The 11,879-nt window shown below is 36.3% G+C and overlaps 3 protein-coding genes, 1 long non-coding RNA gene and 1 pseudogene across 4 annotated transcripts; 2 read left to right on the forward strand and 3 right to left on the reverse strand.

Moving 5' to 3' along the window:
* Positions 1–233: 233 nt before the first annotated feature.
* LOC111829671 (uncharacterized protein At4g02000-like) lies at positions 234–1,394 on the reverse strand. The gene is made up of 2 exons (XM_023779501.1): positions 1,006–1,394; positions 234–881 (listed from the first exon to the last, which is right to left on the reverse strand). The coding sequence occupies exon 2, from the start codon at positions 873–875 to the stop codon at positions 255–257; it is 621 nt and encodes a 206-aa protein (XP_023635269.1). The 5' UTR covers positions 876–881; positions 1,006–1,394; the 3' UTR covers positions 234–254.
* LOC17878675 lies at positions 1,114–5,275 on the forward strand (annotated as a pseudogene).
* Positions 5,276–5,866: 591 nt separating this feature from the next.
* Positions 5,867–6,503, reverse strand: LOC17880242. Its single transcript, XM_023778577.1, has 3 exons — positions 6,273–6,503; positions 6,091–6,128; positions 5,867–5,966 (listed from the first exon to the last, which is right to left on the reverse strand). The coding sequence occupies exons 1-3, from the start codon at positions 6,501–6,503 to the stop codon at positions 5,867–5,869; spliced, it is 369 nt and encodes a 122-aa protein (XP_023634345.1).
* Positions 6,504–7,568: 1,065 nt separating this feature from the next.
* Positions 7,569–8,512, forward strand: LOC17879274. Its single transcript, XM_006286004.2, has one exon. It carries the CDS (start codon positions 7,636–7,638, stop codon positions 8,338–8,340), a length of 705 nt encoding a protein of 234 aa, XP_006286066.1. The 5' UTR covers positions 7,569–7,635; the 3' UTR covers positions 8,341–8,512.
* An 859-nt stretch (positions 8,513–9,371) lies between these two features.
* On the reverse strand, positions 9,372–11,873 carry LOC111829586. The gene is made up of 2 exons (XR_002832954.1): positions 10,245–11,873; positions 9,372–10,175 (listed from the first exon to the last, which is right to left on the reverse strand). It is a non-coding gene; the product is annotated as an uncharacterized LOC111829586 (long non-coding RNA).
* Positions 11,874–11,879: the final 6 nt, after the last annotated feature.

An 11,879-nucleotide genomic window follows, 5' to 3' on the forward strand; every position in this document is an offset into this window, starting at 1 on the left:
GCAGTTTGCAATTTGGAGTTATAGTTCTTTACTACCTGTGATTTTGACAGTTTGAAATCCAAATAGTTGAATCATTAAAGGTTAAGTTTCCTCATATTCATTGATGATTTAACTACTCTACTTTCTCATTAGAGATGCATACATACTAAGATCTCAAGATGCGTAAATGAGATCGGAAAATATATGCATGCATCACTTTACTTAGATCCCAAATGTGAACCATATTAGTCCAATTAACTCGAAAAATTCTCTTCCTAGTTGCACAAGTCGCTTACTGGGCAAGATAGTTCATCATGGCGAAGACTAAAACAAAAAGAACAGTAACCGAAAAGCTTTTCATACTCCATCTTCACCAACACATCCCCACCACCAGTTTCAAACTTAACAGGCATTTCGAAGCACAAAGGCATAGTACTATCGATAGTCACGTTGACCATAGCGTTCCCTTCATCCACTTCTTCAACCGTGCCCAGCTGATCCCCGATCATCCGGATATTCTGATAAGTCCAGAGATCCGGATGAAGACCAACAATTCGAACCCAAAACGTGATGGACGACGGGTAGTCCTTGTGTATAATCCTTTCCCAGCGAACAATGGAAACCATCCAGTGATTGAAATGGAAAGGCCCCATCGTCATCACCTCCAGAAGATCTTCCTCTCTCTCGAAATCAAACCTGAACGTTCCTGATCCCAAGCCCATCCCTTTCACTCGACCCTCTAGTTTCCAGAGTCTAGGCATCGTCGTAACCAATGAGTCAATATTCTGAACCTCAGGATTCATTATCCTACCGATGAGCGTAGTCCTCTTTAACCTTCTGACTAAATTCGAGTTGTATAACAATATCTGAGTCGTCGTCATCTGACGCATGAGCATGATGACCTTGCCGTTGTATAAAAGTCAAAGATAGAGAAAGATACTAAATCAACATAGGAACCTCATCAAACACTTAACAAAAAACATTCAAGAAAGCAAGTAAAAAGCGTGAAGCCATTTTCTTATATACCTCGCCGAGAGATAAAAGAATCTGACCAACGTATGAGGAGGATCCAGCGGCGAAGGATAGCTCTTGAGTTTTAGGGTTTTATAAGTGCCTCGAGCGATTGAGAGACAAATGTCGCAAATAAATTCCCGTGAGGGTCACACCTCAATTGTTTGGTGGTTCCTTCATAGTATTTCCTTTTTTTTTTTTTCTTTTAAATTGTAATTTCTGATATTTCCTTCATATTTCACATAAACCTACCCAACCAGTAAAAAAGCCCAGCCCATAACATAACACATATATCTATAAGATTAGTAGGGTTTGAGAAACCTTGGGATACACGGTAACCTAATTAAATCTCTCTAAGCCCAAACAAGGAACTTTTCACCTAATAACATTGCTGCCCTCTATCTAACTCTACATTGTGTCTCCTCATGTTCAATGAAGCATCTTATGTTAACTAACAACGCTTGTGCTGTTAAATTCAGGAATCTGCGGCCGTAACAACAAAGATGCTCTTTATTTGCTGTCTCCCTCACCATACTAAAATATCAGATATGTAAGTTATAGCACCACCTTAGTTAATTTAAGTTTTCCATGACTGATAATGTTTTATTTCTCCTTTTTGACAGCATCGATTTCTTCAAAGATGTTGTAAAAGTTGTTCGCGTTCGACTCTCTGTAAGCCGCACGTGTATCCACTTGTGCTATGGGCATGTTGAGTTTGCTTCTGCTAACGAAGCAAAGAAGGTAAAGAGTGGTTTTATAGTAATGATGCAAAAATGTTACTTATAATTGCTGCTTGATTAAATCATCTTTTAATTATCCTATGTAGGCGTTGGAAAAGAAGAATGGTGAATATTTGCTCGGCTCTCAGATAATCCTTAGAGCCGTTAAAAAAACTCCAATACGTCCACGGCCCAAGTATATTGATTTTTTTTATTCAATGTTATGGGATCTTTGTTTCTGTTAATTATTGCTAGAGTTTTGATTACAATATCACACAAGACTTAACGCTTTATTTTTTTGATTAGGTATTGCATAGATTACAAGGTTTGGTAAGTGATTTAACAATTTACCTCTTGAGTTTGTTATCTAGAGCACCTTGGATGAAGTTTTTGGTATACATGAAGAGTTCACTAGTCTTTTTTTTTTTTTTTTCAGCTACAAAGACTACCTTCCACGAGGAAGCCTTCCTATAGAAGAAGATGAGACACCTCCCAATTTTGTTGAGGTACATGTTCTTGATTAATCTTCAGCTGAGGCCACTTTTTTGGTGTTAATGAAATTTTAAGTCCTTCTCTCCTAGAGAGTTGTTGCTAACACACTTGGTTGTTAAAAATTCAGGATGTAGTACTCTTTGTTGCCAATCTCTCTCCCCAAACTAAACTCATCTCAGATATGTAAGTAGCACTAGCTTATAACTTCACTTTCTTTCTCGGAGCAAGTTTTCCATTACACTTATATTTTAACCTCTTCTTTTACAGCAAAGATTTCTTCAAAGATGTTGGAGAAGTTGTTAGTGTTCGACTTATTGTTAACCACGAGGGTAAGCATGATGGCTATGCTTTTGTTGACTTCGCTTCTGCTCACGAAGCAAAGAAGGTTAGAATACTTTTGTAGTAATGATGAAAAAATACACAAGTAGTTATTTGAAAGTAAGTTTGCTGAGTGAATAAATATTCTATACACTCTAGGCGCTGGAAAAGAAGAATGGTGAATATTTGCATGATCACAAGATTTTTCTTGAAGTGGCTAAGACAGCTCCATACCCTCCACGACCCAAGTAAATTGATTTTCCATGTTATATATGGAGACTAGTGTATGTAAACATTGGCTATGACTTATTATTATTGGTATAGAGTAGTAACGCTATTATTTTTGGTAATTAGGCACAAGCCGCACAACCTTGCAGAGAAGCTTTGGTAAGAGGATTAAACTATTTGTATTTTAAGTTTTGTGATCGAGTGTGAAGTGTTTTTGGCATACAGTACATGGAGAGATCACTAAGGTTTTTGATATTTTAGTTACGAAGACTACCTTCGACGACAAAACCTTGTGATAGAAGAAGATGACCAAACTCCCAATTTTGTGGTTGAGGTACATGTTCTTATTATATCTTCAATATATTTCAGGCTTAGACATAACTGTTGCCACAAAGTCGATAGATGTCTTATTCTGGAGATGAGTCTGTTTTTTGTTGTTATGCAATTTTTATGTCGTGCTACTAAGTCTAACGCACTTTGCTGTTATATTCAGGCAGTTGTTGCAAGAAAAAGAACACTCTTTGTTTCCGTCTCCCTCGAGAAGCTGAAATATCAGAAATGTAAGTAGCACCTTCAATTTTTTGTTCTTCCGTTCTTGGAGCAAGTTTTTTAATGACTAATATGTTATCCTCCATTTTTACAGCATCAATTTCTTCAAAGATGTTGGACAAGTTGTTTCTCTTCGACTTATTGTAGACTACACGGGCAAGCATGTAGGCGATGGCTTTGTTGAGTTTGCTTCTGCGGACGAAGCAGAGAAAGTGAGAGAGTAGTTTATAGTAATGATGAAAGTGTTCATTTTGAAATGATCAGGATTGATGATTGAATCTTTTTATACTGTAGGCACTGGAAACAAATAATGGTGAATATATTTGCATGATTATCAGATATCGTTAAGAGAGGATAATTAAGGCTCCATACCCTCCACGACCCAAGTATATATATTGATTTTTCCATATTGTTATGAAGATTTGTTTATGTGTAACTTATTGCTAGAGTTTTAATAATACCATAACAGAAGACTAACGTACGCTATTATTTTTGTTTAACTAGGTATTGCATAGATCACAAGGTTTGGTAAGGGATTTAACTATTTGCATCTTGAGTTTGTTGTTATCAAGAAGAGCACATTGGGTGAAGCTTTTGGTATCCATGGAAAGATCTTTTTTTCTTTTTTTAATGATATTCCAGGTATGAAGACTACCTTCGACAAGAAAGCCTTCTGATAGAGGAAGATGAGGCAGTGGAAGGACTTAGTGAGATATTCTTGATTATATTGAGGTACGTACATGTTCTTTTATTTCTTTTTCAAAATATGTAGAGGTTAGAAGAAATGCTTATGAGTTTAATAACACAAGTGTTATGCAATTTAAATTTCAGGAAGTCGCTGCGAGAAGAAAGACGCTCTTTATTGCGAATATCCCTTGCAAAACTACAATACCAAAGATGTAATTAAGTATAGCACCTTTAGTTTCGTTCTTGAAGCAAGTTTTTCATGACTGATGTATTTATATATCCTTCATATGTTTACAGCATCGATTTTTTCAAAACTGTTGGACGAGTTGTTCTTCTTAGACTTATAATTGTAGACTACAAGGGTCAGCATGTGGGATGTGGCTTTATTGAGTTTGTTTCTGCTAATGTAGCAGAGAAGGTGAGAGTTGTTTGTTTTAATGACCATAAGTGTTTAAGTATAGTCTCATTTGAAGAATAGTGTACTTATGATGAAAATTATACAAGAATTAGGTTACGATTGCTGATTAAATCTTTTATGATGTAGGCACTGGTAAAGAAGAACAATCGTGAGCTTTTTCTAGACGTGGCTGAGATAGCTCCATACCCTCTCCGACCCAAGTAACACTGATTTTCCCATATGGAGATTTGTTTTTATATAACTTCTTGCTATAGTTTTCATGTCTTTAAAGCTATTTTGTTGTTGTTGATTAGGTACAACCTTGCAGAGAAACTTTGGTAAGTGATTTAAGTACTAGTTGCCTTTTTGAGTTTTGCTATCAAGGTCGAAGGCGAGATGACAAGGGTTTTTGATGTTCCAGGTCTAAGGTAGAAAGCCTCCAGGTAGAAGAAGAAAGTAGAAGAAGAAGTAGTAGAAGAAGAAGAAGAAGAAGAAGAAGAAGAAGAAGAAGAAGAAGAAGAAGAAGAAGAAGAAGAAGAAGAAGAAAAAGTAGAAGAAGAAGAAGATGATTTGGAGACCAAACCGAATCTTAAGAAACAGGTGGTACCTATGATGGGAGGAGTCTGCTGTAAGAAGGTTATCTTCTCTTACGACGACTGATACAAGAAGAAGAAAAAGAAGAACAAGAAGATGATGATGATGATTCGGATACCAAATCGAATCTTAAGTAACAGGAGGTACGTACCATGGACTATCCTCTCTTACGACGAGCGACTGATAAAAGAAGATGAAAAGATAAAAGAGAGAAGCCACTCTTTGGTGTTTCTAACTTGAGATACGATGCAACTTTCTTTTAATTTACTACTTCTGTTTTTCTTATCTATGTTTTAGTTAAGTTTTTGTCTGAATGTAAGTTATAAAATATGCTCTTAATTATGAATAATGGTCTGCCTTCACTATTATACGACTTGAAACTGATGATTTGGTTGACCAAACCATATTCTCCGAGGGAACACAAATTTACTTTTGGGGAATTAGCAAATAACACACTTTCTCAAAACTCAGTTGCACTCTAACACACATTTTAGTACACACACTAGCACACTTTCTCAAAACTCAATTTGCACTCTAATTAATACACGTTTTAGATAATAACGCATTTTAAAATAAGACACTATACCTTTGATACTTTTGGTATAGGCCGTTTGAGAAAATATTTTATTGTTCCGGTATAGATCCAACCAAAAAAACAAAAATAAGATCTTTGATACTTTTGGTATAGGTTTGAGTCGAGATAATCTTTTATAGTTTCAGTATAGATCCAACCAAAAACAAACATTATACTTTTGAATCAAAGGCTTTTATTTCTCACATTATTTCATTAAAATTTCGAATACCATACTTTCTCATCATTAGAGAAAACAAATACATAATAAAAACTAAAAGACTTCGTGAATAGTTAATGCATCCCAAATGTGAACCATCTTTAGTTCGTTTCTTCATGCTTCGTGGTGCAAGTCACTTTGTGGGCAACATTCTTCATCATGACGAAGACTAAAACAAGAACCACAGTACCCGAAAAGCTTCTCATACTCCATCCGCACCATCACCTCCTTACCACCTTTTCCAAATTGTATCGGTATTTCAAAGCACAATGGCTTAGTACTATCAATAGTCACTTTGACCCTCTTGTTTTCTTCATCCACTTCTTGAACCATACCTAGCTCCTCCCCAATATCCTCGAAGGTCTCACGTGTCGAGAAACGCAAAGGAACACCTACAATTCTAACCCAAAACGTTATGGCAGATGGGTAGTTCTTGTTTATGATAGGTTCCCACCTCACAATCGAAACCATCCATTGGTTAAAATTGAAAGGCTCCGTTCTCATCACCTCGAGAATATCTTCCTCTCTCTCGAAATCAAACCTGAACGTTCCTGATCCCAAGTCCTTCCCAACGACTCGACCCTCTAGTCTCCAAAGTCTAGGCATCATCAAAACTAGTGATCCAACACTTTGGACGTCAGGATTCATAATCCTACCGATGAGGGTCGTCCTCTTTAACCTTGCGATTAAATCCGAGTTATCAAAAGCCGGAATCCGAATTTTCCTTGTCCTGACCATGAGCTTGTCGTATGAAACCGAGTTTGATCGTATATTCGTATGTAACGTTTGTTATAAGTAGTGACCTTGTCAAAAATATTCCAATTTATACACAATCAGACCATCGGTGAAAATACTGTCATGTATGAATCGAATCGTAATTAGAAAATCATGCAAAATCTTCTACGTAATAATTAATTAGTGACATAAATTGACAAGTTTATTTTTGCATGATTAAGTTTCCATTCTTTTTGTTCCTCAATGATTCTAATCTCTATTGGCCAAATCAATCAGTGATTCCTTAATCAATTGTTTTCCAAATCTGTAAATTATGACCATCTCTATTTCAGATCCCTTCATGATTCACCCCATACGAAGTTTTGAAACTTGTGAACGTACTTAACACAACCGAATCAAAATTCAAAGATATACACTAACTAAATATAATAATTACTTCTATGTTTGTTTTTTTATAAGATATTTTCCGTTAAACCTTTTTTAATATTATTTGATGTGTTTCTTTTTCATTGTATTTTTATCTCCAATGATTCTTTTACCATTTTCGACAATTCTTATGGAAACTATATTCAGTCACAGTACAACTTTTTTATTTATTTTATGCATTTCAGAAAAACACATTATGTAATTAAGGAGTATAGACGGTGGATATATAGGTCAGGCCGCGTTAGAGTCAAAGGCATTGTGATTAGTATTGACATTAGCATCCGTCATTATGTCAACGTTATTGTTATTTATCCCCAACTTGATAATGATAATCCAATATTGATACCTTAATTTACAACTAGTCAGCTAATTATAACATTAGAAAAAAAAAAAAAAAACAGATGCGTGAATGAGATCGGCAAATGGTTTCATGCATAATGCATATCTTGACTTTGAATCTCAAATGTGAACCATCTTATGTTATATACTTTTATATATAACCTAGACCATGACTTTGTTCTCCCAAATATATAGTTAATCACTATAAACTACAACTTGTTATAATAGTCAAATTCAAAACCAAGACCATTATCATCAAGTCTTCTCCATTTTTCGCTATAAATAGATTATAACCCTAAGATAATCACAATCACAAATACAAACAAAAACCTCTCAAATAACCAAATCAAGAACATTGATCAATACTACAATGTCTTCACGACAATCTGTGAGGCACCCGAGTCACAACCATCCACTTCGCGGTCACAAATGCGAAGCGAAGGACGAAATCATCTGCTCGGGTTGTGATCTTGATCTGGTTGGTGCAGCTTTCAAATGCACAAAGTCATCAGATTGCGATTACTTCTTGCACAAGTCATGCTTTGACCTTCCTCGTGAAACCAACCACAAGTCTCACCAACCCCACACTTTGACTTTGCTCTATTCACCAAAGTCAACGTACACGTGTAATGCTTGCGGTGAGTACGGGTCAAGTTTCACGTACAACTGTGCGTCATGTCAGTACGATGTACATGTCGGATGTGTTTCAATGCCTGAAACAGTGAAGCGTGAAGAACACGCACACCCACTCACTCTTCTTTACGGCTCTCCTTATAACCAACCCGGTTTGGTTTCCAAATGCGATGTTTGTGAAGATATCGTACCGGATAATCTCTGGTCGTATTATTGCAAGAAATGTGATTACGCAACGCATTTACACTCGTGTAAGAAAGAGGAAGAGGCAAAGAAAAAAGAAGAAGAAGGAGGAGGAAGCAAAAGCTCTGTGAACTCAGAGCTAGCTGCAATGTTAGAGGCTCAAAGAGAAGTGGAGAGGATGCAGATTGAGATGCATATGGCCATGCAAAGCGCTTTGATCTCGAAAAAAGCTAATAAGGCAGCTCTCAATTGCATATAGTTTGGGATTTCTTCAAAATTCTCTATTCTCGTGTTTGTGTTTGTGTTTTCTTTGTTGTTTACTTTCCCTTGATTTGGTCTTGTTGTTGTTGCTGCCAAGTTTTCATGTCATTGTTGTTGTTTATTGTTCTTTGAATTTGTTATCTGAAATAAAAGAATTATCAGTTGTTTGATTTTGCATGTATCCATCATCTATGTTACTTTTGTATATGTTTTGACAAAAATATATTTGGTAGTAAATTATTAAAATTGTGATTTTGGGAAATTTGGTTTCAAACAATAGATGTAGTCTAGTAGTTTGTATTACAGATTGAATTTTAAATCCGCTTATTTAGAGGGGTGTATTTCAAAATGGAATTTTAAGAGATTTGAAGTTTATTGAGTTTTTAAATTATTTTGATGATTTTAGGGAAGTTCATATGACTTTTGTAAAATCTTTTCAAATCTCACCAAAAATCATGAGATTTGGATTTCTGTATTTTTAACTAAAGAAATCCTCCCAAATCCTCTGAAATCCTTCAAAATCATTAAAAGCCAAATCCACAAATTTTTTTCAATAACCGTGGATTTTAAGGTGGATTTTGAAATCATTAGTTGAATAACAGTGAATTTCATGAGACTTTTTAAAATTCATGTTTGAATAACAGTGGATTTATAAATTTTACACTACTCTCTTAAAATTCTATTTTGAATAATATATTGACAAAAATATATAAAGTATATAACTCAGAAAGATATCAAGTAGATAAGTAGTAATACACCAACTATGATTTATTTCGATTGTGAATTTTTTCGTGGTGAGAAAACTAAGCTAAACTTGGTGTAACCGAATCGAATAAAATTAAATATATCAGCGTTCTTAACTTTATCAAAAATTTAATCTATAAATGTAGTATTATTTAATTTTGCTCTTTTTTCCCCCCTGATATTTTTTTTGTCTTTTCATTCTCTCCTTAATGCAAAGTTAAACTGAAAATCAAACTAATTAAACTAAAAGTTTTCAAACTAAACTGTGTTATAGACTATAGAGAATAGAGAGGGAACTGGGATGCTTTATTCATTAGGTTAAAGCCATATATATAGGTTCATACAAAGGAGGTTACAAGTAAACCCTAATACAAGTTACACCTCCATAACATTGGGCCGGACCGGGCTTGATATGGGCCGGGCCTTACTGGGCTTGTTATGACAATCCACTATGATTCATAACACTCCCCCTTGGATGTCATAACCTTCGTGAGCTAGTAATACGCTTGGGGATGTTGCCTCATTAAAACCTTACCAGGAAAACCCATTGGGATAAAACCGTGGTGAAGGAAAAAGAGTACAACACGTATTACTCCCCCTCATTTGAAGCTCACTGAAGATCTTTAAGCCGTCGCATTCCAATCTGCTTGATAAGCTTCTTGAGCGTTGAAGTTGGAAGCGACTTGGTGAATAGATCCGCCGAGTTGTCACATGATTGAACTTGTTCGACTTGAACTTCTCCGGCTTTCTGTAATTCATGAGTGAAGAAGAACTTTGGCAAGATGTGCTTCGTCCTATCTCCTTTGATGTATCCATCTTTGAGCTGAGCTATGCAGGCAGCATTGTCCTCATACATTATTGTTGGTGCTGCCTTCCCTTCGGTCATCCCACAATCGATCATAATATGTTGGGTCATGGACCTCAACCAAACGCATTCACGGCTGGCCTCATGTATCGCCAAGATTTCAAAATGGTTGGACGATGTTGCTGCGATCGTTTGCTTTTGAGATCGCCAAGATATTGCCGTTCCACCGTACGTGAAAACATAGCCAGTTTGTGATCGACCATTGTGCGGATCCGAGAGATAACCTGCATCAGCAAAACCAACTAATCCCTCCTTGTGATGGTTAGTGTAAAATAAACCCAAATCTTTCGTACCTTGTAGATAACGAAGAATATGTTGTAATCTCGTCCCAGTGCCTTTGGGTTGGACAATGAGATAAATCTAGATAATAGATTCACGGCAAAACATATATCTGGCCTAGTGTGGCTCGGCAGATACATTAAAGCTCTTATGACACTGAGGTATGACATTTACGGACTGAATGGATCACTATCCAATCTTAGGCTTCTCACCACCATTGGGCCTGGTCAATGGGCGGGCCTATTCCTTATAAATTTCCTTTGAGTACCCTTTATTGTATGCCATTTGATGCACAAGGATTTCATTATTTATGTACTCAAGGTGTAATTCCAAACATGACTTATTTGATGCCTAGGTCTTTCAACTGTTTGGTCGATTACCCAGAGGTTCATATACACTGCTTATGATTACAAATCCTTTGTTTGCAAACCTCTTTATGAGTATTCATGGACTGATGGGATCGTTTATAATCTTACATACGCCCATTTATTCTAAGTCCATGAAAGGATTTGTCAAGCCTTATGCGCAGTGATGTTCTCGAGAACCTTTCTTATATTTGAGCTCAATACTCTCTGGTAATCTCTTATATTATCCAGTGGACTTATATAAATATGCAGGCATTACATCCATTAGCCGCAAATGAAGTCTTTTCATTTATATATCCAGACTTAGCATCCACCACATGGGAGCATATCTCCTCATAATATATTCATGGTCTATGTGAGGATCCTTGTGCAATATGCCGTGCTTTATATCTCACGATATCACCATATTTATTTCTTTTCCTCACAAAGACTCATTTATGTCCAACTGGCTTTATATCGAGAGGTGGCCTTATACATTCCTCTTCTCCACATATTTAATCCAATCTGTGCATTGAGTGCATTCTTATTATGGACGTGGGTTATCTCCACATATTTAATCCAATCTGTGCATTGAGTGCATTCTATTATGGACGTGGGTTATAGATCCTCGCTTATCAATTTTATTTCAAGTGCTACCTTGTATGCAAATATATTGTCGACGTCGACATCTTTTCAGTTCTATTTTATCCCGGACATAACATCAATGATCGCGATCTCATTATTATCATGAACATCATCAGTACCTTGAATCTTGGCGTCCCAAGTCTCATTATTTGGTAACTGAGGTTCGGTTATGTTACGGGTACCCACCACGGTAACCTCGGAATTATTCTTAGCACCTTTCTTTGTTTCCGAGGGTTTTTATCTTCGGAACTTATTGGTCTGCCTCGTTTCATACGGGCCTTAGACTCTGTAGCAACCTGATTGCGTCCTTCATGAACATCAATTCTTATAGGTGCATTCATAGCTGGTATATGTGATTGAGTCACTATATATTTGGGTCAAAGGAATCTGGCAATTAGCTAGCTTTTGGACGTCTAATTCATATTTCATAGTCCGAGGATCTTTGCCATTATAAGGATGATTGATTCCGTATAATTTCCTTTACCAGCTTATGTTTATTATGATCTCCCCCTAGTGGTGGGTAAGTGGATTCGTCAAAATGACAATCCGCGTACCTGGCCTTAAATACATCACCAGTAGTTGGCTCAAGGTACTTTATAATGGTGGGAGATTCATATCCGACATATATCCCCATCCTCCTCTGAGGACCCATCTTAGTTC

Source organism: Capsella rubella, unplaced genomic scaffold, assembly GCF_000375325.1.
Source record: "Capsella rubella cultivar Monte Gargano unplaced genomic scaffold, Caprub1_0 scaffold_7, whole genome shotgun sequence".
Taxonomy (NCBI): domain Eukaryota; kingdom Viridiplantae; phylum Streptophyta; class Magnoliopsida; order Brassicales; family Brassicaceae; genus Capsella; species Capsella rubella.